This window comes from Pelmatolapia mariae, linkage group LG5 (assembly GCF_036321145.2).
Source record: "Pelmatolapia mariae isolate MD_Pm_ZW linkage group LG5, Pm_UMD_F_2, whole genome shotgun sequence".
Taxonomy (NCBI): Eukaryota; Metazoa; Chordata; class Actinopteri; order Cichliformes; family Cichlidae; genus Pelmatolapia; species Pelmatolapia mariae.
Window position 1 is genome coordinate 25,441,967 of NC_086231.1, and position 27,617 is coordinate 25,469,583.

General features: G+C 40.2%; 1 protein-coding gene across 2 annotated transcripts; it reads right to left on the bottom strand.

Moving 5' to 3' along the window:
- Positions 1–411: 411 nt before the first annotated feature.
- LOC134627954 (uncharacterized protein KIAA1755-like) lies at positions 412–24,510 on the bottom strand. 2 transcript variants are annotated; one of them, XM_063474462.1, is made up of 25 exons: positions 24,193–24,510; positions 15,848–16,045; positions 13,859–15,407; positions 12,729–12,905; positions 12,159–12,282; positions 11,173–11,266; positions 10,833–10,919; positions 10,634–10,750; positions 9,603–9,701; positions 9,365–9,513; positions 7,743–7,881; positions 7,476–7,598; positions 7,157–7,354; positions 6,349–7,047; positions 6,110–6,261; positions 5,673–5,922; positions 5,234–5,323; positions 4,253–4,477; positions 3,437–3,607; positions 2,636–2,813; positions 2,323–2,439; positions 2,002–2,256; positions 1,283–1,521; positions 1,020–1,077; positions 412–869 (listed from the first exon to the last, which is right to left on the bottom strand). In XM_063474462.1, the coding sequence occupies exons 1-24, from the start codon at positions 24,193–24,195 to the stop codon at positions 1,039–1,041; spliced, it is 5,472 nt and encodes a 1,823-aa protein (XP_063330532.1). In that variant the 5' UTR covers positions 24,196–24,510; the 3' UTR covers positions 412–869; positions 1,020–1,038. The 2 variants fall into 2 exon arrangements, with proteins under 2 accessions (XP_063330532.1, XP_063330530.1); XM_063474460.1 differs by having other exon boundaries at positions 6,110–7,047.
- Between the last annotated feature and the right edge of the window lie 3,107 nt (positions 24,511–27,617).

Below are 27,617 nucleotides of genomic sequence, written 5' to 3' on the forward strand. Positions count from 1 at the left end.
ACTAACCACTCTTACTAGATTGTATCATGCCATCTTAACAAGAACAAATTAAGTTGTGGAATTTCTTGCAGATTCTACATGATTTAATTATGCTCACCATAGAAACATGAAATTATTTTGTTCAAATTACAAGTTAGACTTTTGTAAATTTAACAACCACTCAATTTCAGTTTTTTGAGTGAGGTACTCAAAACATGGTGGTGATGATGATGATGCCCTGATGGCTCATTTACTTTGTCCAGCTGGTGTAAGTTTGAACTGGCAGTTAATCTCCTAATGTCACCACTTTGGTCACCAAGTGTTTTCATATTGAGGTGTGAAAAAGGCCATGCAAAAGCAAACAGGCAACATCACTGTTTATATTGTGTATTTCAGTATGAAAGCCATGTAATAATATCTTCAGACCGGTAATATGTTAAATTATAAAAAAAAAAACTGTTAAAAGAAAAAGCAAATGATTTGTTTCCAGAGGAAATTAGTTGTGCTTTGAGTACTGCTGAGGCTTCCATCATTTGTACAACATTTGGCAATAGATTTGAAAAAGACGGCATTATGTTACGTTTTTATTTAACAATGATAAAATCCACATTTCAGAGTACACAATAATCTCACGTTGTATTATGAATAGCAAATACACATAGACACAGAGACTGCAGCTTAAGATATAAAACTAACCTAATATATAGTGCAAAAAAAGCCACGTCAGGTACGCATTTCAAATTGACATTAATCACCATTTATAGTGATGATTCTTGACCTACAGTTTTAGTGGTGATATCAAAAGAAGCTTTATTTACAGAGTTGTATAACATTACAGTAACAGCTGGAATAAAGTGATGACAGACTCTTGTCGCAGGCTGCTTAGACATCTGCAGAAAAATGAAGAAATGAAGAAGAAATGTAAAAATAATTGCTTTTCACAATAGAACAGTGGATTATTCACGTGCCTCCTTTTCATTAGTGTTTTATGCAACATTAAAAGATATAGGTGATGTAAAACTGCATTACTTTTACTATACCTTATATATATCTTAGCGCTCAAACATCAGTGGACTTTCCAAAAGCGGTGCTCTGTACCTGAGAGACAATAATTAAAAATGAATATTTAAGACTGGTCACAATAGAAGATTCATTACTGACATTCAAAATCACACATGTAAGCTACAAAGCAGCTTACAAGCAGAAATGAGAGTGACTTCACTGAGTGGTGAATACATCTGTGAGTGATTTATGACCAGGTTGGTTTTAACCAAATGACCTTTTACTCAGATTCGTACTGCACCTTTCTGCCAGGCAGATTCTTGCTGTGATCTTTTGGTTTGTGCTTGGGTTTGGGTGGAACTGGTGGTTGGGGTTTTTTCGTGGTTCCTGCAAGAATGCTGGAAGCCTCAGTTGGCTGAGCAATCACTGACTCCTTAACAGTGATTACGTCCTCCACCTCTCCTCCGATAGCAGAGTGGTAGCTGTGACTGGAACTGCTGAAGCCGCTTACGCTCTCGCCTGATGACTCTGAGCTGTCCACTGAAACAAAGAAAAGTTTCTTTGTTAACATGGTATGTGCATGATTGGTTGAACTGAGGAATGATCCAAGTCTGCCATCAATTATGTCACTGGACAAGCTTCTTCCACTACTACATAGCGGCGAGAGAAAGTTCCTAAATATAGCCAACAGCTGAGGGCCAAACAGCTTTTTAGGAATTAGCTTTGCTATTGAAATACCTTTGGCTCTCTTGAAAAAAAATCTGCCCTGATCTCTGACCTTTGGCCCCATAGCTTGTAGAGGAAATTCTCTGAGGCTTGAAACGCAATACCCTGATATCTCTAAACCTGTTCAGGGGTCATCAGAAACACTCTCATAGCAAGAGGAAGTTTTGGGGTACATCAAGGTATATACTTTCCTTCTGGTTCATTTAAAAATACCCTCTTCATTTGACTGGTCATGGGACTTTGTGTAATAAAAATGTATCACATACTTTTTACTCTGATCAAAGTTTCACTCACACAATAAATGCTGACTTCCACTCTCATGGTCAAGATCATCCTCCTCCAGGGCTCCTGGGGGCGATGCGTATCGTCCAAGGACCCCTGTAATCACCTTCTGCTTTGGTCCACACAAGTACCCCACAGGGGAGAGGGAGCCCCGTCCGGAGGACGAGGAGGAAGAAGAGCTGCTCCTTGAACCGGAGGACTTTGGCCGCCCTCCTGGAAGCTCGTCCCGTGATGCACATGATCCCACAGAGAACAGGCCTCTGTTTTCTGCAACAAGAAAGAGTGTAAGAGTCTGAGAAGTCACAAATTTATTTACAAACATCAAATACTCACCTCTCCCCATCAGTACATAGTCAATGGCTCGATCATTGATGGCTGCCTCACTGGGCTGAATGTCCATAAAAGGCTTGTTTCCAATACCCAGAAACACTCTCTCCTGCAAACGAACCTCTAAAAAATAAAATGTGATATCATTTGTGTAATTCTCAAATGGTACATTCATTGACTAATTGTGCAGCTAGATATGCTGTGCTGGGGTTTTTTTTCTTTAATGAAATGAGTCCTCCAAACACCCAGCTAGATGAATTTACATGCACGCTGCAAAGTACTCATTTAATTGGTGTGTGTTTATGTGTAAGTGCCATACCTCTGTTTTGTATAGCCTGTTCCCAGAGTATGCGTTCCAGGTCCCTGGCCCAGGCCTCCTTCACTTCACGGCTGGCTGCTTGCAGAGTGTATGTGTCCTGACTTTTCCTCTTTCTGAACCAGATCTCAAAACACAAACCGGTGTCACCTGTGTTTTGTGTCATTCCTATGTCAGAGGTCTGAATACAGAGAAAGATAATGTGTTTGTGTTAAATTATAGGTTTTTGTAAATACAGCAAGCAGTTTGGTACATTTGTAAAACCACAGGCAAATATCTTGAGGAGTATCAGTGTGCCAGACAGGACTTAAAATAAAGAGCTGAGTTGTGTTAAAATAGTGACTCTTAAGTAAGGGTACTTGCAAATTTTCACAAAAGGACTGTTTTTATAAGTTGCAGCTCAAGGTTTATGGGTATATTAACACATATTATTGAATTATTCAGAAAAACTTAGTCAAAATATTGTGACTGCTAATTGTTTTTGATATATACTACTGAGTATAGTTCTATATTATGTGTCAAATTGGATAAAGGTTCAGGTAAAGGCCAAGCTGGTTTGTGTGCATTGCATCAAGTCTTCCCCTGCATGTATGCAATGAGGAAATTGTCCTAAGTTATGACACCAAATGGAAAAGCTGTCACTATAACAGTCATTTGCAGTTTGCAATAAGTAATTTTCTAGCGACTTGTTATAAAGGGGAAGTTTCTTGAATGAACTTTGGTTTGCTGTGATGAGTCACAAAAAAATTCTGCATTTGAAGCACTTTGCATGCGTGCGTGTGTGTGTTTACGCAGTACGTGTACCTTGAATGACTGTTTGTAGATGTATGTGTCATTTCCAATGTCAGTCTTCCTTGTCTTGCTAAAGAGGATGAGTTCTTGAAAAAGAAAAATGTGACGGAAACATTTTTTCTTCCTAAAGGTTACCAAAAACTCATCCTGACGAATCAGCTGCCCTTGCTCCTTTAGATTAACCTGTAGTACACAAAAGAGTTATTAAGTGTGGCTCAGTAGGGTCATTTGCAGTGCTGTAGTCAGCACAGCAAAAATGCAAAAAACTACATTTTAAATGTACAATGCTTTTATTAATATCAGCCTTATAAATTCAGCTAAAGAACATATCAAATGAATATAAGCAGCAAACCAGAATCTGAACTTTTTAATTATTTTTGACAGGAGAGAGGTCATCAAGTTCACAAAATAACCCACAAAATTCCTGTGAATCTTCACCCCCTCTGTCTGGGCTCTCAGATAATGGAGCTCCAGACCACCACGTCCTCCACACACACACCACCTCACTTTGGATTCCTATGAATGAGGCTAATAAATTCTCCTTGTTAATCATATCCTAGCCTCTCCTATGCGTGTTCTGTCTTAACAGTGCTATTGCACAAAACCAAGAAATGATGAATATTTCTGAGTATTTATATTAACCTGCCTTTACCTGTTTCCCTACTTTGCTGCTTAAATTCCATAGATGTTGCACAACAGCATGACAAACCAGTGTACATTCATACTATATTGTGTAATATGCATATAACACTTAAAAACCTCACATCTTGTAATCATGATAATCAAATTACACAGAACTAAAGTTAAAGCTACTAGAGTCCTTCTTACATCACAGTGGTGGATGGCATCCATGGCCAGCAAGTTGTTGCCATGGCGAAGCTGGAAGTGGATGACCTCAAGGGCTGCCTTTAGCTCAGCTATCTCTCTGATTTGTCCCGGATCGCACTCCCTCACCATGTCCTGCAGCAGCAAGCTGTACTTACTAATGCGCTGCACAGGCTTCAACAGGTACGACCATAAGTCCATTTTATCCCCCAGCTTCAGCTGCTTTTGCTGGAAGGAGAAAAGAGGAAACAAAGGAGTATTGTTATAAAAGGTCTGGTGAATATCTGTACAGGCTAAAAAAGGTGTATGACATGGTTAAAATCATGCGTGTGTGTGATGGGACATTGGATGAGTGAGATTAGAAGAACATTTTTTGAATAAATGCCTTTTATAATGGCAAAATCTGTCAGTTTCAGTCAGTCAGTTTGTCCACCAACATAGCTATTAAAGGAATTCTCATAAAATCCTTATTACAGGATTTGTAATAACTATATCACTCTACAAACTTTTAATGAGGTGCAGTCAACACCTTAACTAATTTAAATATGACTACATGTGTACCTCTGAATTGCATCCAGCGCTCCTGATTACATCACTTCTTGCAAGTCCCATTCAGTCCACTAGCAATACAATACAATACAATATTGCAATCTAATTGGAATTTCAGCATAGTCTTGGAGGACAGATTTGTCATCTCTTCTCCAGAATTAGACTCGAAGGGTCTACGTTTTGACACGTCTTCTGCTCTAATCACACATGCGCGACTGCAAGTGGTCAGAATGAGGCATCTACTGGGCAATTTAAAAAAAACTAAATACAAATACAAAAAATAAATAAAATACAAAAACAATAGCACTAGAGAGGTCCAGAGGTATGCAAAGAGATGTTTTTATTCCTGAAACAACAGCGTTTTTTGATAGCATCCTACATAGCGACTACATATCTGTGGCATCCTGGAGAGAAGGTCCACCTTTGTGATCTCACCTTGAAAAAAGCCTGCCCGTGATTGATCAGGAGACTGTCAGACTGGGGCTTGTTCTTGCTGTAAAGGGCATACAAAGCAAAGCTTTCTCTCTAAAATGGAAAATAAATGCAGATGATTAGTCGGGACTCATTGTGGAAGTATGTCACAACATCACAAGCTGTGTACCATAATTCCAGTAAATTTTTCTCTTGGAAGCTAAAGACACCGGCATACAGTCAGGACACATTTGAAAGCAATTTTATTACACATCAACCGGGAAATTACTTGGTGTTTGAAAACCGTGAAGTAGTACTAAACATTAAACAGCTGCCAAAACTTACACCGATTGTGTCATGGAAAAACTAATGATTTAATGATTCAAGAAACAGTGTGTGTATATATATATATAAATATATATAATATTTTTCTTAAAGCTAGACTTTCACAAATGGCACCTACATGACGTAGAAAGCAGCGTCCTATTCTGAAGGGTTCATTCACACAGCCCTCCAGTTCATTCAGGAAGTAATGTCGATGGAAGTCGTGGAGCTTTTCTAAGTTACCAAAGATGCTCCCCCTTTGGCCCCTGAGATCCTGAGGGACATCTGCCCTCTCCAGCTCAGGGAAGTAGTGCTCTCGAACATAACCCAGAGCCTTCACATACTCCCTCTCTGTGGACAGTAGCTCCTCCATGATCCTCCGTACTTTCCTGTTCCGCATGCAGGAAATGGAACCCAGGTGAGCTCAGTTTTACATTGTGTGTGCGTGGGTAGCATTTCTTCATACGACATTATTGCTTACTGGGGAACATTTGGGTAAAACATTTTAATATAGTTTGCCATATGTTGGACAGCATCTTACTCTAGATTACAGGTGAGGGAGAGAGTGTTACTTACAAAACATTGCAGCCATTGATTTCTGCTGGTGTGAGTAATGTCTCTGGAGTCCTGACATCTTCAGGGTCCCGGGTGGAGTCTATACATCCTTCACCCTTCCCTTCATTGCTGTCTCTTGGTGATTTGCTGATCAGGTTTCCTGGCCGTAGTCTCTTGTTATGGGGAAAAGGGAGATTTTGGATGGGCTGCTGATTTTGTTCCAGTGACTGTCTCTTACTATGACAGTGCTTGTGACTCACATTTAAAGGTGAAAAGCCAGGAACGCTCGTCAGATAAGAGCAGACATGTGAGCCTTCACTTAGGGATCGACTTAAAGGTTGGTGTGAAGGAAAATCCTCGCTCCCTTTTATTGAGTTTACGTCTCTTAGATCTGTCTCACTGTGATGCTCTCTTGGCCTCAACTTGCTCTCTTGGTGGGAGTCAGTGTTTTGAGAGAAATCAGAAGTATTTTCTCCATTTTTATCAGGTATTTCTGGTAAATGCAGCTCTTTAGACTCTTTGTTTTTGCTCTCTTTGAAGTCGTTGCAGTTGAGGCACGCAGCACTGGTGCTAAGCTGTGGGGTCAAGGAATGCTCTGCCTCTGCTATCACACTCCCTTTCTCCTCTTTCTCCATTTCTCCATGTTCCCCTGGAGACTTTGCAGCTGTGGTCTTCTGGATCTGGTTCTTATCTATGTTTTTTTTCTTCTTCTGCATCTCCTTAAGATGCTGCCTGACTTCTCGGCACTGGGCCCAAGCTGCATTCCACACTCTCATTGCTGCCGAAGCCCCTGATCCCAAGGCGCAGGCTTTAGCTTTCACAGCCTGGAAGTGAGGGGTGGAGAATTCACCACCTAATCTCTGCTCATACATTTGGAGTGTACTTAAAGTCAGAGCTGGGTAACACCCCTGCTCTACCTGCTCCAAAGAATGACTGCATTCTTTGGCCAGGGCAGATGCCTAGACAGAGAGAGTAAGTGAAAGGAAATGGAAAGTAATCAGTAAAAATGTTTACAAGGGGAAAAAGGACGTTAATAAAAATTGTCAGGAGCAATGACAAAACGCAAACCTTTTCACAAAAGGCGTAAACGTGCACAAGCGCGTCCAGTTCTTTGTATCTCTGTTGTGCACGCAGCATGAAGTCTTCTACATTAGATCTGAAAGTGTTGACAAGAGTTTGAAAAACATCTCTTGCAGGGCTGCTGTCGCTGGACTCAAAAATTCCCTCTGCCTCTGCAGCTAGGATCAAGGCGTTCTGCTGTTTTTCCTGTGATAAATGATGAAAATGTTAAGTGAAATTACTGATATCACTGATATCAACTTTGATCAGCCAAATGAGGGCAAGTTTTCTTATCTCTAATTTCATTGCCGTTACATAGGGGTGATACCTTAGACTGAGTAAGGAACATGTGGAAGTGCTCCAAATCCTTTCCAGTGCAAGCCTGGGTATCATCAGTTGGGTAAGAGTCCTTCAGTCTCTGTTCACCTTCTGTGCTGAACCACAACCCAGCCTAGAAGACACAAAGCCCTGGTTATGCGGTTACACTTTGTACATGTGGCTACCAGCTGTGAGTTTATCATCACATAACTTTTAGATGTTTAAACACATATTGTAGATTCTAATATTGTAAACAGACTAAGATTACTAGACATACCGTGCTGATTTTGGCCTCCACCTCTCGAAGCCTGAAAAGGAACTCCAGCTGTTGGAGGGACTCATTTGATCTCATCACCAGTGTGTGGAGCTTCTCCTCCACTTGGTTATAGAGACTTGTCACCGACTCCAAAGCGTCTCTGCAACACGGGGAGAAAACATTTAACACTGACTGTGAGGTTGCATTTGTCATGCAGGGAGGGAAATGGCTTTTTAATCAGAATCGCGCCAGGCAGTTTTTGACAGCCATCATGTGACACTGTGCTTGTTTTATTGTTTTAATTGCAAACCCAGTTCTGAAACTGTTTTAACAATGTATAAAATGTAATGATTTGCAAACCTCATAAACCCATATTTGATCAAGAATAGAACACAGAAAAATGTTTACTCCCAGTTAGGAAAAAAAGCAAGATCATTTTGAATTTGATGGCAGTTTCAAAAAAATTTGAGAACAGGCCATGTTTAAAACTGGGTAACATCCTCTCTTCTTTTAACAACAGTCTGTAAACATCTGAGAACATCAAACTGAGGACACCAGCTGCTGGACTTTTGGGAGAGGAATGTTGACCCATTCTTATCTGATATAAAATACTTGGTTGCACAACAGTCCTCGATCTTCTTTAGCGCATTTTTCATTTACAGCTGGCAGAAAGGCTGAACTGCAGGCAGGGCTCTTCGACAATGACAGACATGCAGCATGCAGTTTTTTATTGTCTTGCTAAAATACAAAAGGCCTTCCCTGAAAAAGACTTACTTATTCTTTGTTGCTCTAATACATGTGCATACCTTTCAGCGTGGATGGTGCCTTTATAGATGTGCTGTCTCAACGTTTGCTTTTTTGTTTGTTTTAGATGGGTCACTGCTAATCAATTCAAAATGTTCAATATACATCTCAGTTCAAACATTTCATGTTTTCGGTGTTCTCTTGCGAAAATCACCAGATTTTTGGAATTTGTTCGTATAAAAGAAACACGCTAGCTGCACATCTCTTTTTGGGCCTTTAAGTTAAGACAAATAAAATCTGTTTGCTCTTTAATTCTAGTTTAAAACCACAAATAAGATTCATGCAGTTTTTACTGGGGTTTGTTTCTTATTTTTTTAACAAGGCAAAAAGCAATTAAAATAAATAAGTTTAATAGTCATTTTTCTATGATTTATGGTAACATTTCATAGATAACTTACTATGCCTCCTGCTGGTAAGTAAAATAAATGAAACTAGTTGTTAATATTTAATATAAACAACATTTTACAGCCACCCACACAGCCATGCAGCCAGCAGTTTTTTTGGGGTTTTTTTTCACTTAGTTGGAATAATTACAGTAGAGATATTCCCAGGACTGTGTAGGCATCTGCAAATTGTCATTGATTTACTTCTACCTCACATGCATGTTGTTTTTTCCCCATTAGGGAGGAGAAATCCTACACGTTATCATTCCTATTAGTAAAGTTTGGTGATTCCCAGGATGGCTTCACCCATTACCCTTCCAAATGTAATGTACACATAAATTTGCCAAGTATGGCAAGTGCAAATAAAACAGCCCTTAGATTCTCTATAGCATGTTATATAGATTAATACAAGTTAAAAAAGAAGAACATCATTCAGTGACAAATCATATCTGACACCTGTAGTCCTCAGATTGTGGAAATCTGAACTCTTCTTTTTTCATCCTGGCCAGAAAAGCCCCTCCTTCCCTTTGCAAAGTCACCAGTCTAGCATCTTCCAGCATCTCTTTCATTGAAATCCTCTGTTCTTCAATGCATTGCTGCACTTCCTGTTTTATGCAAAAAACAAAGCCAAAATGTAAGCATGTGGTGCATACACCAATTTAATAACAATACAGTATAAATATATATATGTTACCTGAGCTGTGTCCATTTGGTTTCTGTTATCCACCCTCTTAATGGCCTTTTGCAACAAACTGTCAGCTCCTCGCAGGTCAGTCATAAATGAAACCAGCCTCTGAAATGAAACATGTTCCACTGTATTGAACTGAGAAGCTTTGTGGAAGAGGCAACGCCGTGTGGATGCAAAAGGAGACAAACTGAGTTAATTTTTTTAAAATCTGCAGACACTGGAGACCAATATCAGTGTGCTGCTGGTTAATTTAGACACTTTCAACTATATTACTGTAGGGTACATGACTAGAGCATCAAGTCTAATATCTCGCATTATAATATTTTTTCTACTTATATAAGAAACTTTAAGCTATCAGCAGCTTACTGATCTAAAACAAATATTGAATATGTTTTGCATGTATTTACTAGTCCACATTGTGGTTAAATGCTGTATTACTTTAACATTCAATTTGCTCTAAGTATTAGATTTTTTAAGAAATATAAATGGTTTAAAAATAACTGTATTTAAAAAAATATCTATAACTGTCTACAGGCAGTTCAATTCTTTATTTTTTTCTTCTTGGGCTGGCATACTCCTCCTTCCCCTCATTTGCACACTAGTATAGTGAAATATTATGTAATTTATGGTATTGTATATGCTACACAAAGTAACTGACCTGTGTGTTAAAGCAGAATGCAGTTTCAAAATGAGATAATGGGCTTGGTTGAGACTCAGTGTTCCGTAACCAGGTTAAAATATCAGTCCCTACTTAATGTGAGCAATTAACATTATAATAAATAATCAAATTCATCATTCAGATAAGACTTTGCCCTTTCCCATGTGACCACACCCTTCCTGCACTCAAAGTATATCACATCATGTATCATGCATGCTCCGGGTGGTTGGCTGGGTGGGAGCCTAATTTCAACTGTGTTGAATTATGGTTGAGCAAGTTTAGTCACCAGAGACCACTCCACAGGTTTTCAGAGTGAAGTAGTTAGGATTCAATACCACCAGTAGAGCAGTTGTGTAGACTTAGCGTGCATTTTTAGTACCTGATGGAACTGCAGCCATTCGGTGTGACTGTAAGTGAAGGTACCTCCAAAATCAGAGGTTAGTTGGGAAGCTTCCACTGTCTTGTTTAGGGCTTTCATAGTGGTCACCAAATCCATCTAAGAGACAAAGGCAAACACTTTGTGAATAAAAGTTACACTTTTATACTGAATAGGGAAATGAAATGTTTTGATGTCTGACCTGCAGACCAGGCTGTTTTTCAGGACGCTGACAAGTGTCTTTATCCATCAGCATGACGATACTGTGAACAGCATGGAGAGCTTGTTCCTGAAGCAGAAAGAGAACTGGTTAGGGGAAGGCTGCTGAGGGTTATTAAGTGGTACATGTCTATGTATCCTGCCTTTTTTTTCTCACTTACGGTAAAACCTTAATGACCACAGACCTACAGTGCAATTTGTACTGTACACAAGGCCAGTAGACTACACCCCCAGGCCTGTTTTTTTTCCAGTAAACCAAACACTCCCCATAATCTTTGCATCAACTTTTTTCTGGCATGTGCATGTAGGATTACTGTTTTAACCTGGGCCATCAATAGAGCCTTGTAGAGGTGAAGAGGGGGAGGCTTCTTCCTGGCATTGATGACCAAAGTCATTCCCAGCTCTCGAACATCTTTCCTATGAAAACAAGTCATGTTAGAGCACATTAGGAACCCAAATGCAGTATTTCATCACACTGCTCTTTTAGCAATAAAGACCAGATTTAAGAGCTTTGGGTCTTTAATTAATCCACATCTCAGATTTACCTTAACCTCTTCATCTGACACTCACATACACTTTTTTTTTCAAAGACCTTATTTTTACATCTTAAACTTTTTCACAAATTCACAAAAAAAAAAAAAAAACAAAGAAAAAAGAAACCTCTTCTTTGCTTATCCCTATGTGAGCCTACATCAAGCATGGCTGTTATTTCTGTCAATGCGCTGCATACCAGACAGCTGGCAGCGAGCCTGGCTGCAGACTGTTGTGGTGTGACTCTTTGCTGGGGACAGCACAAGGTCAGCTTTCTGGTAGAACAGCTTTGCATCAAAACCTTTAGTTAGTGTAAACAAATAAGTCTGGTAATTTGCCCTTTACAAGACCAGTAACATGGCTAATGTTTACTGGCCACCGGTCAGTACTGTTACTGCCACATGATCTTAAGGTGCTATATGCAGAGGTCAGATCTGTGCTATATTAGTTGTAGAACTGTAGCTATACAAACTAATTACCCATAGGAGAACAGTTGGTGTGGATATGAGGTCATGCATAATACTATTCACAGCTTCCTTCTGACCAATGGAAATATTTAAAATGATATGCTGCTGCCCTCTTGTGGTAAAACCTTTTCATAACATAATAATCACAGGCGCTAAATGAAAAGCCAGCAAATATTTTCCTCTTCTGGCTCACTGAAGACATCAGCTTCCCATATGTTGCAAAGCACAAACTTCATTCTCGCAGGTTTGTTAACTGCAAAAATGTTATCTTTTTTTCTCTAGAGATACATCTAAGTCTTTCAGCACTGTACCTTGGTATAGAATGTAAGTAGAGCAGTAATTCACAAATGCTTTGTGCTGACACAAGAGGGGACGTCCACCCCATCCTGTCACCATGGACCTCCACAACTGCCCTGCCAGTCTTGTCCCTGCTGCCTGCGGATGGACATGATGTAGAAGATGCTTTTAATAAATCCATTAAGTGTTAAAAGTTTTCTTTATATGAATTTTCAGTCACAGGAATTCAGGGCGACATTAAATTTAACCTTTTATGTTTAACACTGAAAACTGAGGCTTTACTCACTTCTGCTGAGCTTTTTGAGGCACATAATAATTATAACATCTGATCCATCACAACTTACAATGACACAGAAGCTGCTGATGTCATACTCTGATGAAAAAAGTTTAATAGGAATCAAAACTGTTTTTAACCTGTTAAAAAGTCGTCATGTTCTGTTCAGTATTTGATTTCTTAGGTACAAAAAAGAAATTTGAAGCATACAGTAACATGTACTGTATGCCAGAAATGGTTATTTTGCAGTGAAAAATCACATTGCAAAATAATCTATTCTCATGCCATACACTAATAAGTGCAAAATTACCTGGTAAACACACGATCCCCAGTTCAAGCAGGCCACTGATCCTCCTGAAAGCTGACTCTTCAGTTTGCGAGGAATGCTGAGTGTCAGAAGAGGATATACTTTCTGTCTTTAAGTTGTGGAGTTTGGTACCCGGTCCCTCTGCAGTGGACAAAGCTTCACTTCTGCTCGGCTGAGAATCTGACAAAGCAAAAAATATATTTATATATTTTGAATGTTTTATAAATGTGACAACTCAAAACATGATTTTTGGCAGCAAGCATGAAAAATGATCATATATTTTTAATTATCCATTAGACTGTTTTTATTGAGGGACTTTATTCTAAGACAGTGCAACGCCTTCCTGTAAATTGTCAGCTTCATTTTCTGTCCAGTAACCTTTGCCCTTTTATAACAACAGCAATTAATAATTTTCAGAGCCATAACTTTAACATGTTTAAAGTTACACAGCTGCGCAGACATTCACAGACCACTTCTAAATACTGGACATGGTCTTTATAACAAAACACAGCGGCGGTCTGACTACTAAATCTTGCTTTTACTAGTTGGCCTCCTCTTGGAGCCAACAAGGCCTCATCTGTCCTCTCTCTCTTTGCCACTTTAACAGCCCGTGACAAGCATGTCTTCAGTCAAGATCTCAACTTGCCCCTCTGAGGGCTTGCGGGCACATGCCACTGGGTGCAGAGGATAGAGAAACTGCCTTCTTGCACGTTATGCTGTCTCTCTACATTACAAGAATGCTCTGCTTTTTTCTTTTTACCCAGTGGGTTCAGGCCCTCTCTTTCACTGGGGTGCAGCATGCTATTTCCTTTCACTCCCTTGATAATGGGAATGACATAAATGTGGCTGTACTGCCAGAGAACCCAGACAGCATTGGGAGATTCCCTAGAGGAAGATCATACTCAAACCTGATCTTTAACCTTTGAACCCTCTTTTAAAGAGCCTTCGCGAACTGTGACCTTTAATGGAGCACATTCCTTCAAACACACGAGTTCACAGCGGCATTTCACTCCGTCTATTAAGCTCAAATGTTCTGAGCCCCTTTGAACAGGGAGCAACCGATCATTTTAATGGCTGTGTGCACAAAATAATAACAATGTGGTTGAGTCGCATGGATGTTATCCCTCACTTACCTTTTTTTAGACACTTCTCTGTTTCCAGTTTCAGAGTTTCCTCATCAAGTTGAACTTCTTTCTTACAGTGCATTAAGTTCGTGACTGTTTCAGGGCAAATATCACTATGGCTCCTGTTGTTGAGCTTATAGAGAAGTGGCCTCCCTGTAGGAGTTTCTGAGACAGCGGACAAAGACCTCACTTTAACTTTGTGTTTGCCTGATGGTTTCACATCCTTCCCCCTCTGGTGCGACTCCAGGTCACCATCAGGGGTCCCCGAAGACACATCTGATACTGGGTGCATAAAAGCACTATGTCCTGATGGGTGGGAAATAAGTTTTGTCTGAACTCTCTGACTTTGGCTCAAACCAGGGGTTGATTTCAAAATTATGGGCGACTCCTTCATGAGGTTTTCCGGCTCACATTTACTAGGAAGGTGGGGCTTAAAGTTTGCTGGTGTTGGCTCATGGCAGTGTTTGCAAGGGAAGGGCTCATTACCAAACACAGGTTCCTTACAGTGGTTACAATAGTTTCCTACTTGGTCTTTTTGAGCACCAATTTTAGCCTTAGATTTTAACTCCCCATCTTCAGTTAGGCCAACCTCCTCCAAGGCAGCCAGGAGGTCTACACTCCCTTTCTCAAAAGGCACTGGATTTGTCAGTGCCGCCAGGTATGAATCTCTGTACCTGCACTTCATGTCTTCATCAGTGAGGTCCTGCTCTAGCTTCCCCTGGCCGCATGGTGTAAAATGCTCCTCTGTATATTGAAGCGTGCGTCCACAGGGAACGCTATTCCCAAGCGGCACAGGTGGGGGTGGTCTAACAGGTTTGAACAAAACTGAATTGGTTGGATTTGGAAGCCTGTCTCTCTGTTTATCCACAAGCTCTTTCCCTTTGTCGATATCCACCAGGTCTACATAATCACCCTCAATCTCTTGATAGTTATGACTGTCCCAGGTATTAGGAGAAACCCAACCCACGGGCTTGATTAATGGTTTGGAGCAGGATTTCGGGGCCCCTCTTTTATCTTCCATTTTGACAAGTTTGGAAGAACAGGCTGCGGGTCTTAAGGATGCTGACATCCTGTCATTTGCTGAAAGAATCGTGGCTTCAACTGGTAGGGTGGAGGAGTTGAAATGGACGGGAACTGAAATCTGCTTTGGCTCAGGGTGAGATTTCTGACAGGTGGGCATGATTTTAGGCTTGTCTAAAAACTCTGGAATTGCGATTTTGGCCCACGGCAACTTAATTACACCTTGGTCTGTGCAAAGCAAACACCGTGACAAAGGAGTTCCATCACGTCCTTCGTTGATGTCCCGCAGCCAGTCTTCGGTGAAGATGCAGGGATAAGACGTTTCAGGGATGGGGGTCTCCTCCACTTCTCGACATCCTTCCTCCAGAAGACATTTGAAGACGATGCGTGCCGCTTGTTCCCCAAAAGGCTCCACTTGAAGATAGAAGTCTCCAGGACGCAACAGCAAGGGGTTAACGGGCGCTAACTGGATGACCGTTTTGTCATGGAGACAGAGAGGCCAGCCCTCACAGCGGAAAACCACATCAGAGTATCCAGCCTAGGAAAAAATCAAATAAGGTTTCTTACAATGCAGTTTTGTTTCTAAATTACTGTCTACTTAATTCACTGCATTGCTGTATTGATTGTTTGGTTCTGTGTTTCCTGCTTATAAGTTTGGACATCTACAGTAAATCTTCTGATCATACTGTAAAACTGAATTTATCACTGGTGTAATTTGAGGCATTTATATTCATGTGGGCATTTGATGCTCTGAGTGAGCCTAAGTTTTCTATACAAAACAAAACCATATCTACAGTATGCTGTAGCTTATAAATCACAATTTTTATTAATCATTTCTATACAGTGAAAAAGACCTTTGCAGCAGCACAAGTTTGCAGGGTAGTCTTTATCACTCGGACAGTTGACACTATTTGAACCCCTCAACCTTTTAACATATGGAAGATTTCATAAAGACACAAAGATATGATTTCTACTCACACATGCTGCCTGTTGGACACTTTCCAGCACATGTTTGGAAGGAATTAGGAAGTCCAGTAAACACTGCAGAGCATCACCGTGATAACGTTCCTCAATAGTGCGAAACAGCTGGCAGAGGACGATGGGCGCTGTGGCCTCAAACGGTGGGAAGAGGGCCGACAGCACACTCTGGATGGACGAGTCCAGAGACTCTGGGTTCTGTAGGAGAAAAAGAGATGAAGGGCAGTCAGATGAAGTTTGGACATCTACAGTAATGCAGATGTCACTCAGTCTGTCACTGTGGATTCAATTTTTATCCAATTTTCTGGTATTTTCAGCCTTTTCACAAACATTGCTATTTTCAGTTCCACGTGTGGAAAACGAGTACACCGTGACCATGAATTACAAACTATGTCTATTTAGACACAACTTTCTTCAAATAAGGTATTTGAAAGGAAAAAGTCTCAAAAGCCAAAACAGGTCGACAACAATTACTGTGCAAATGCCAAATTACGAGACAGATGATTTTCCAGACCTGCTCACCTTCACTGTGCTGGGTTTGAAATCAGTTTTAAAAGTTTTTGCTGTCATAAAGAAACAGATATATTATTTTCTTTATGAGTTCACTGCTGGGTCAGTGAATTTTTATTCAGTCTACTTGGATGATTAAAGGCAAGATCGGCACAGAAGAAAGCATGAACAAGCCTGTTCAAAAGGATTTCAATTTTATTATGGAGATAATTAAGTCTGTCCTGTATGAGTATGTGCAACTTGTTTCATGTCTAGCCAGGATACACTTCATTTGAGCTGGTATATTAGCAGCAGACCTGGGTCAGCATCTGATGTAATTGAAAATGACAAAGAAGCATATGGTTTCATAAAGATGCCACTGCATATGACACCATCTTATGTCAGAAGGTAAAGTAGCAGCCTGTAGGCAGACGTCTGCTTTTAGTAATCTTGCGAATGCTTGCATGGGCATTCTACTAGGACCAGCTGTGCCACAAGTGAAGTCCATCTAAACACATGGAAACTATTCAGATGAAAAGATAATGTCTTCAAAGCAGTTTTGGTGCACCAACCGGACTAGAAGGTTTTGAGGTGGTGATGACTAGAGACGTGAGGCCTGTCAACATGGCTTAGTACAACAGTCAAGTATTTTAACACAGTGTTTGGTACTGCAGATATTCTACTGTTGGTTTGATGTATAGTACACCAGCTGCATGAAAATGAATCCAGAGTTTTGTGCACAGATGTAACATTTACATGTAGCACAATATATAAACAAAGTAAAATAAGTTTGAAAAAGAAAAGACTATTATTTTATATTATATATTATTATATTATGCTATTATTATATTATTATATTATTATATACAGAGCAGCTGAGGCTGATCACCTGGTCATTAACCAGAGTACTGGACAAAACTGAAGTTCCTCTAGCATGTGATAAAAGGTGCAGCAATGTGAACCTCTATGAGATGAAAGAAGAAAAGTCATGTGATTGCCAAATTCTTGGGAATCATCGAGGGAACACTTTGGATACACTGACATATGCATCTGACTGAAAAATGAGAACTTCAAAAGTGAAAACCACTTGGGGAGACTGACCGGCATTGATTTCCACATTGCTAACTTGGCTGGAAATCCAATTTCCTTACATGAAATACAATGTAATATTTTTATAGTGTCTCAAGATGATTAAATATAGTGCTCTTCACAGTCTTATCTCATGCCAGATAGAGGTGAAATGTACAATTATTCTTCTCTCCGGATATCCTAGAACCAAATCAATGTTTCGTAATGAAAAGGAAAGCCATAATATTCATACCGAGTTGATGTTTGAATATAAGGACTTGACACTTCTTTTGAATCTGGATAGATATCGGTCGCTAATCACAGCAGGTATGTTATTCACGCAATCACTTGTCAGTAGCCTGCTGTGTTAATCTCCCAGCCTACAAAGGACTCTGTTTTTTAGCCCCTTCCTCATTTAGGTTGATGGCCTGACCAAGACCAGAGCGGCTCAGTGTAAACACAAGTGCAGGAGCTTCAAAGACCTCACACTGGCTTACACTGGGACCATTTGGCAGATGCAGATACTTGCGAGCAACTTGGACATTAAACATGCAAAACAAATGTCATAAAATTCCAGCTGTTTATAATCCATTTGGTATTTCAGTAAATCTTTCAACTCTGTTTAGTCTTTGCATTCACAAAACAGGATTGCACATACATAGTGAATACAAAGTGACTGAAATGTCTGTGAAATGAGCTAATGTTGATCTACTGGACTCATGACAAGATTTCTGGATGTAAATCAATACCAATATTTGACCATTCACAGTGCTCTGAGTCTATGGACCCTTTGCATTCCCTAAGTAGAAAAGAATGCTTTTCTGATTGTGCACATCTGTCACAAAATCACAAAATGGAGCGCAGGATACCTCTTAGGAAGGCTCTTAAATGGTAATGCATCACAGCTGTTTTAGACTGACTGCAGCCACTACTGTATTTCTGTTAGTTAACAGTAAACCTGTGGTCATGTCTAATAAAGCACAGCTCTGTGAACTTACTTTGCAGAGTTGAGGACTTCAGGTTCTCAGGGAGGGCTTTATTTGAATTGGTGCAGTTTTTCACGTGTGCTCTTTCTTATGTAGATGACAGATTTCAGGTTATATTCCACAAATTTAATAGAGTTCATCCACTGTTGTGTAATGCGACTTTAAATCATTTCCTCACTGCAACTGAATCATTCCAAGTCCCTTCTGTAGAATTGAGAAATAAACCTCTGTTTTTGTTAACACTAGCTAAAAAAGAAAACTTCCCTGACTGGAAGTCATCTCTATGGGTGGTTTGGCTAGCAATATTTGCATGAGAGAGACAATTTTAAGATTTACTAAGCATAGCTCAGCTGGAACCAGTTCAGACTGGCTAGCGAGTCAAATCACTTCTAGTGCTGTGTTGCTCCTACTGGTATGTGTGCCTACCAGTGCCAGAAATGTTCTAAACAGGTCTGAACTGTGAAAGATTCAGCATTAATACCTGTCAAACAAAGCAAAATGTGTCTGTGTGTGGTATTGGAAAACATTTTTTTTTCAAAATTGTAATAAATAATAATGAAGTCACAATCGTAAGTTGCAGTCACAGCAGCATGTGCTAGTGTAATCTTTTTCAGTATAATGATAGTTAAACATCCATCGATCCATGCATCCAAAGGTGTGGTGGGTCAAACCTCAATAGAGGGACAGCCATTCATTTTCTATGTTGCACCAACTCACTGAATTGCATTATTGAACATGCTTGTGTATCTGTTGCTTTAGTTTACATAGAAGCCAGTTTTCAGCTACACTGCTTTTAATCAACATCCTCATGTTTCGGGTTTATTTTCTGCTGTCTCTTTCCTGTTTAGTGGGCTCTTTGTGTCACCTTCCTGGCGTTACAATAGACTCATATCTGTTCTTTCAGTCTGTTTTAAATATCCAGGCAGAGTGACTTTCATGCATCATTATGGCATTTTTCTTTCTCTCCACCATCTCTCAGTGTGCAGTAACCAGCTCATATGACCATAAAGCGTCTTTGCTTTTCCACCAAGATATATTTTATTTCCAGAATCAGCCAGTGAAGGGTATTCAGTCAAGCTTAAATCCTGAACTTTCATTTTGAGATTGTTGTTTTTGGTCCGTGGCCAGCTGAAAACATTCCAACACTGCCTCTCCTGCATTTTCTAGACAAGGGGATTTCCTATCTTGTGATAATTGTCCATTGCAGCCTGAGATTTAACTCTAGAAAGAGCTTCAGTCTACAACAAAGGTCATTGTTTGACCTGAGCTGACCTAACCACATGGACAAGAGGCATTTGTTATAAAGGTTAGCTCTTTCTTTGTCTTGTCTACTGCCCCTTAGGAGTTTTTTTTTCAGTGTTTTGTATAGAGAATGGCAAGCATTATGGCAGGTTTCACCATATTGCCTCAGGCTGGGGCTAACAAAAGTCTTGATCGAGAACTGAGCTACTGCATAAACAAACTGTCAAGGTGAGTACTGCATTGTCATCAGCTATATGGGTCAAAAGATGTAATTGTGATGGAGATTAACCTTTGCTAAACTGGTGCAGCTTTTGATGCGACATGTTGAAAGAGTTTGGTTTATGTTTCTTTTCTGACTGTTCATCACATTTTCTTGAACTCCTCATAAGAGATAGGCCGTCACTGCACCTCCAGGGTAATCCCAAAACATAACCAAAAGTGACAGTTAAGACTGGCCAGTATTTCCTGACAACTGCCTGAATTCTGCACGTTTAGTCTTGCACCTGAGAGCCTCGGATGACACACCACCAACTCAGCCATGAGAAAAGACAAAAACAGCGTGGACACAGTAGGCTGAGCGCCTGTGACATGTCAACTGAAGAAATGTTGTCATGGAAAGAAAAAACACAGCACATAGTAGAGCTAAAGTGAGTCAGCTTCATATGCAGGTGTCATCTTCCTTTCTCTTTATTTCACGGTTCAAAAACAATTGCGTTTTGCAGTGTACGCTTTACTCTGACTAGTTTCACACGGAACCCAAAATAAAAACGATTTTTTTTTACTTCGAGCCATCATCATCAAAATGAGTGTTAGTCATGTCATAATGAAAACCATGTTCCCAGTGTCTCTGAGTTACTCCCCCTCCTTTTCTACTATTTCCTTCTGTCTGTTTGGTGATGACACAGAACTGCCTCTGTGTGTGCTCCAAGCCTTTCTAACTCAGCAGAGGGGCTCCCACGGATAAGCCATCTTAAAGCCTTTTAAGATGAAAAATCCCATATGAGACAAAATTACTACATCGCTTTGTTTCTTCCGCTAAGAGTAATGTAGAGTCCCATAAATACATTTGTTCATTTTGTAGTTCAATAAAGAGTGTATCAGATTTCCAGTCGTTACTCATGGTGCTGTAGTATTGAACACTGGCAAGTTTCCACAGAACGTGGGTGAGCTTTCACAGATAATCCATTAATTGAACCTTAATCTGTAAATAATATAAGAATGAACAAGTCCAACAGCTTATAACTTGAAGTGTCAAAACAGCACTGCTGCAGGCCGTCATGCTGAAAATATTTGCTTATATCGTAGGACAATGAACCAAGTGTGTTTGAATCCTACGTAAATCTATGCTGTCATCTCTTCTTAAATCACAAATCTGACTCACGGCCGCGTTTCAAAATCCTTATCTGATCTAAGGATAAACCTGGATGCTTTAAAGTGCGCCATATAACATAGTTTCTCTTTTTCTTTCATGCCACCACAAGATCAGACAGGACAGACTTCCCATGATCAGTAAAGACATACAGCCGTGACGGCCCTGTGTAAAAACAAGCAAACCAAAAAATATATCTATGATTGAAAGGTTCACACAGGGACTTTTTTTCTGGCACAATGTCACCACAGCTGATTCATTCATGAACCGCTCCCATTTAACATGACTAAACAAAACCTTCTGGATCTGAGCCTTCTTCCCGAAGCCGGATCCTGGCTTCAAAATATCGAACATAAGATTCAACTTATTTAGTATTTAGGCAGTGCAACACAACATACTGGCTCCCAGTGTGGAAAAGGTACTTGTACTGTTAGAAGAAGTGTTGTAAAATGTATTAAGCCATATGACAATTTGGATTTCGATGTCTGCTGCTCTTCATTCTTGCAAGGTAATATGAGGATCTTCTGCGAGTTCAAAGAAGTGCAAGTCAAACAGAGGAAGTGCAATCTGTGTTTTTTTTCTGTACCGTTAACAAACATTTAAAATTAATTCATGCAACTGGAAAGCCACCGTTTGGGGAGGAAATGGCAATGTTGCAAAAACAAACTTTTCTAGAGACAATGCGTGATGAAAGCTGGCCTGCAAACAGCCGAGGCACCGACATTTCTCCTTGAACACTTGGCTGGGGCTCTGTTTTGGAAATACAAGTGCAAAGCCTCTGTTGCATCTGACCCACTTTTGTGATACAGAGATAATAGACGCACTGAAAGTTCAGTCCACAGCTTCACGACAACTCTCAGAGCCTTAACGCGCTGACTGAAGCAAAATGAAATCTGTTTGGATCATACAGTTCCAAATGGCAGATGTCTGTGATTATCCATAATTTCTTCATAAATCAAATGAGTTCATTTTCCCAGTCAGCCTCAGCAGAGACTTGGCAAAAATTAAAATCAAGAGGAGCATTGTGCAGTATTAGCTAAATTAAAAGGGGGGAGTGACCCAGGAAATCCAAGTCCAGTTTTCTGCCAATCAATCAAAATCTGGACACTCTCGCATCGCATTTCCACAGGGTTTGAGATGATGTAAATGCATGTGGCACTCTGATAAATCAGCACTTTTGAGTATCCTGAAAATCTGAAAGTTGTGGATATATTATATAGACTTAAACGCCTGGAGCAAATCCAGTAACTTGTGGTTGTTTATTTTGCCAAACCAACAGTGAATAAACACCAAATTCTGCAGTTTCCTGTAGGTTTATGGAACATTGCAATGAGCATCATTCATTGCACTGTTATATTTTTAATAGTCCACAATGGAACTATTTCCTTCCAGTATAAATGCCCTCGTGAGTATTTGATCGGTTTAACGCCCCCAAAATAAAATAAAAAACATAAGAACTCAGATAAATCAATTGTCTCTACCAGCACAGCACAACAGCAACGGCAGACAACTAAAGCAACTATATTAATAAAATATTTAGTGAAGAAAGACATAATTATTTTTCTCTTGTAAAAGCTAAACCTGTCATTGTTTGCTTATTCTTGTTAGCTAATCTTCTGCAACTGTTACTGTTTTGTAGAAAGTCTGCTCGCCTCCTGCCTCTAAATATGTTTTTATAAGATGAGAGCAAGTCCAAAGCCCAAGTGGAACTCTCATGTGCACTTTCATAATTTGCATATATTTTAAATACAATTTTATCACTTCAACTGACAATTGAAAATATTGTCTGTCCCGCAGTAGGTAACTGTGTTTACTGTACACTAAAGGAACACATAACACATGATTCTGTGAGGCCTCAAGAGGAAAGTTCTTGACCTTGATAGTTAATAAGTGACTCTTGGTTGTGCTTTTCATGAGTAACTAAATGCAAATACATTGCACACCAGCGTGCCACGAGTTGGGCTTTTGTGATATTGTAGAGAGTTTAAACACAATAGGTCTTGCACAGTGCAGCAGTCTAATAAGTGAGACTCTGCAGGCTCATGGCATCAGTCAGGCATTAAGTAAAACAAACAGTTATGTCTTTGAAAGCTGGTCAAACTAGCGCTGCAGTGGAAGTGAAGTGGGGGCAAAGTACAGTGGTGGCCGCCATTCGCAGTCAAGTTTGTACTTCTTTAAACATCCTTCCTTCCTGCTGTAAAGCTATCACTTACGCTTGGACAGATGTTATGGGTCAGACTGACTCCCATGTAAGAAATAAAAGTATATTCCATAAATATAAAGGATAAATGTGAGATTGACTAAATATATTCCAGTTTACCAAAAAAAGCCATGCTCCAAGCAAGCATTTTGGGATTTTTCTTTCCTTTTTTTAAAACAAGTTTAATAGCAACAGCAATACGTAAATAAAAGTTCAAAGAAACCACATCCTCCCACAAATCCACCATCAGTGTTCCCCATCTTGTGGCTTACTCATTGTAATTAATTACATTCTGTTGTGACTGGGATTAGATTAGTCCCCTCCTTTCTTTAAAAGCTCTACGGTTTGAACTTTTTAAAGAGCCGACCGCTGAACTGGAGAATTCCATTTTGTGCGCATGCAAAGCAGTAAAATAATTTATACATCGAAACACTCTCCACTCACTCAAGTATGTGTGCCATCCGCATCAATTAAGTCCGAATCAAAGGACTTAAGGATGCGAGACAAACGACAATGCGCCTCTCTCTGTCACTCTCTCTTTGTTGGTGTGCACACACTTAAAAAGCTTGAGATGCTGTTGGCTGTTGATGTGAAACGGTCCCACCAACTGTGCTCAGGATTACAAAAAGCTTTGGAGAGAGCACTCACATTGGGTTTTGTACTCCCTTTGTGTGTTACAAAGATTAAGTTTCATAAAAGACGAGAGCAAAAAGTGTGCATCATTACCGTGCACAGAACTCTCCAACTAGAAAACAAAAGTTAAAAGAAGGTAAAATGATGCCCTGCATGTAAACTAATGTATCGGGCTTCCAGTAGCCCACACACACGTACACATTGCTGGCAAAGTCACAGAAAGAAATTCACTTGTTCACTTGTCCAGACCAGAAATCACACTCTGAGTTACTGGGTCAGTGGAGCAGTTTAAATCTTAAACCAGAAAGTAACAATGGACAATAAGGATACCCGGGAGGGAAACTTGGTGTTACTTTACCATGTTTGCAGGAGCTTCTCCTCTACAAAGCAGAAGGTTTTGTCATTTTTTGGCCCCGGTAATCCTCTCCAGACAGCCTCCTTTGGCTTTGTGCAGAAGAACTTGCCATGTTTAGTTCATCAGCAGTAGAAGTTGGCTGAAGTACATCCACATGACAGTGAGTTGCCTTGTTTGAAAAGTAAGTAAAGTCAGTTCCATTCTTCGCAGACCTTCCCCAAGTCTGAGTGTGTGGCACAGAGAGACGCAAATTGTCGAGCTGCCCGTTGATTCTTTTTCTCTTCTTTTAAGTCTGTTTCGCTTCTACGGCTACTCTGAGTGTTTGGGAGTGAGACAGAGAAAGAGAGAGAGAGAGATCGAAGTAGAGGGTGTCTGTGAGGGGGTGGAGAAAAGCATTCCCTTTCAGAGGAAAACCCCCTCGAGGCTATTCAGAGTTTCTTTGCTCTTTCTCAAACACTCAGGGTTTTTTTTCTCTTTTTTCACACAACCAAGCACACCCACAGACACAATGTGTCACAAACGGAGACACAAAGCGTTCAGGAAAACATTTTCTGAATGTACAGTATCTGCTAATGAATTTTAAAGTTTGAGCCATCCCACTTCCTACTCTGTCATGCACATAAACATACGCACAGATACTAGCACACTTTTATGACCCAGAATCGGAGAGCTGCAGAAATCCAGCCCCCTCATCTTTGGCCCCTTCCTTTCTATTTTAACCACTGGAAGGTTTTAGGAGACTACGTCTGTCTTTCACCTTTCTTCTTTCCCTCCCTGACTTACACTGTCTCCTCCAGGCTTTCTCATTTCCTTTCTTCCTCAATTGTCTTCTGTCAGGCTGCCCAGTGTTTAACCCATATCAAAGGAAAATGGAGAGCAGGAGGGATTCTCTGCAGAGGTCCAAACCAAGAAGCAGCAGGCATGTGAAGGGTTCAGCTATACCTCTGCTTTAGGTCTGAGGAATGTAATACTACACCCTCCGCACTACATTGTACATCTGGAATCAGAAGATGTATTCTGTCTGAAACTCTGGACCTGCTGTAGGACTGAGAAATGTCTTGAGGAAAAATGAAAGGAAACTGTTTATTTCTGCCGGCTGAAGGCCAGGGAGAGCATGTGAGTGTGGTGGTTTGTGCAAGTACCTCACAGCTGGCCTTGACCACTGTCTGTTTATTCATCGAGATTCCAGACATTACATGAATATCTGCTTCATATGAAGAAGGGGTAGAATATATCTTTTAATCAAGTGTTCAGGTGAAGTTAGCCAGTTAGTCAGTAGCTGCAATTATGAAAGCAAAGGCTCTCTCCAGCTCTCTCTGTGGTGTGGTTTTCCACTCTGTAGAAACTGCAGTCTCCTAAACATTCCTCACATGTTTTTCTTTCATAAAGAGAAAGCCATGCTAATTTGTCTTTCACTCTAAACCACAAAAAACTATCTTGGCAACATTTACGATTCCATTCTAGCCTCATTGCTCCGTTCTCTTCCACTTCCCTGTTTTCTTCCCAGAGATTTTGAGTTGAATGATCAAGAACAATATGCAAATGGTGTAACAGAATCTTTCAGAAGAAACAAGGAAATCTATCCAAGTACCTGGAGGATAAGTGTGTCTGGACCTGTAAGAACTAAATGTGACTGAGTATCAGTTCCTAACTTTTCTATAAACAACATGTCATTAAATTACTGGTAGGCAATATTGCTTTTCTTAATTTTCTTTCTTAATTGCTCACTCTTCTTGGCAGACTTGGTAGAGCTCATTTAAATTGGATGGTTGGTTTCCTGGAATGAACCTGGCTTTTAAGCTTAATCTATATATTTCAGAGGGGTTGAGGTTCAGTCTTTGGATAGACCTTTCCAGAAGCTTTTTGTTAGCCTGCTTTATTGTTTCCAAAACCAGGTTTGATGTGTGTTCGGGATCATTATCCTGCTGGAACACTCATTTGTGTCCAAGGTTCAACTATCTAGTTCGTTTGAGGTGAAGTTGAAGAGTTTGAAGGTAGTATCCTTCCTCATTATTCTATCCACTTTGTGCAGTGTACCAGTACCTACCAGTGGTAACAAAACAGCCCCAGAGCATGATGCTACCACCATGCTTGGCAGATGGTGTGTAGAGCAGATCACCTACTAATTGAAAGGTTGCTGGTTCGATCCCCGTCTACTCCAGTCTGCATGCCAAATATCCTTGAGCAAGACACTAAACCCAAGATGCTGTGTGTGTGTGAATGGGTGAATGAGGCAAGTTGAACCAGTCCATTTACCATGGTACAGTGCTCTTAGGACTGAAAGTCTCACCTATAATCCTTCAAAGATATCTCTTGTCACTGTGGTCAAATAGCTCAGTGTTTGTCTCATCTGACCATAAAACTTTTTTCCAGAAGGTATTTGGCTTGTCCATGTGAGGAAAGTTCAGTCAAGCCCAAAGGTGTCCATTTTGGAGCAAGGGCTTCTTTCTTGGCCGACACCGTCTCAGTACATACCTATGTAGAACTTGCTTCACTATAGAAAGTGACGCTGGTGTCACAACACTTTCTAGTTGATGGCTGGCTTGAGCCTTGGTGGTTCCTGAGTTTTTTCTAAACATCCTAACTGGTTTCCTTTTATCTGAGGATAAGAGTTTGATTCTTCTTCCCGACCTCAGCAAGGTACTGCCACGTCTGAATACCGTGCACTTACGCACAGTTGTTTGAACTGATGATTTTGGAATCTGAAGTCATTTAGAAATGGCTTCCTAATTTGCGTAAATTTACAATCCTCCTTAAATATTCACTGTGCTCCCTGACTTTCCCAATCCAATAAGTGCTGCCTTTTTATGCCAGCAAAGACAGACTACCAGTTGTAGTCAGTGATGATCACTGACAAATACTTAATAGGGTTTAGTCGTAAAATGTTAAAACCTTTAGCACAACAAGTGGCTGCAGGCATGTTTATGTATTTTTGCTAGCAGGGAGCAAGAAAACAAACTTGCATGGTATGAATGGTGACCCAAAATTGCCCTCAGTAAACTGGCTAGATTCTGTGTGCTTAAAGTGAAGTCTGTCTGTATGTTTCTTGCTTTTAGGTTGCCACAGTAGAACAACAATAGCTCCAAATTCAGCTAAATGTGCCAACCATCAGTCCAAACTTGTCTAAACACAACAACTATCCAAATCTGGCAACCATTGCTTGGCTTGAGTCAGCCTAATTTTGGTGAGCCACTGAGCATGCAAACACTGAGCCTCAGTCAGCCAGATTCAGCTGACTACCTGGGAAAAGTTGCAGACTATAAAGCAAGCAAAACTGAGCTAAAAGCTAAAATGCTCCATGCTGCTAAGAGCAACTGTATTGTCACCAAAGTCAACACTTTGATGCAGTCATTGTTGATATGTTAGTAGTGAAATGCTGTTTAAAAAAAAATCTGAAAAATCAGTCATTTCTTCATCAGGATGAAAGC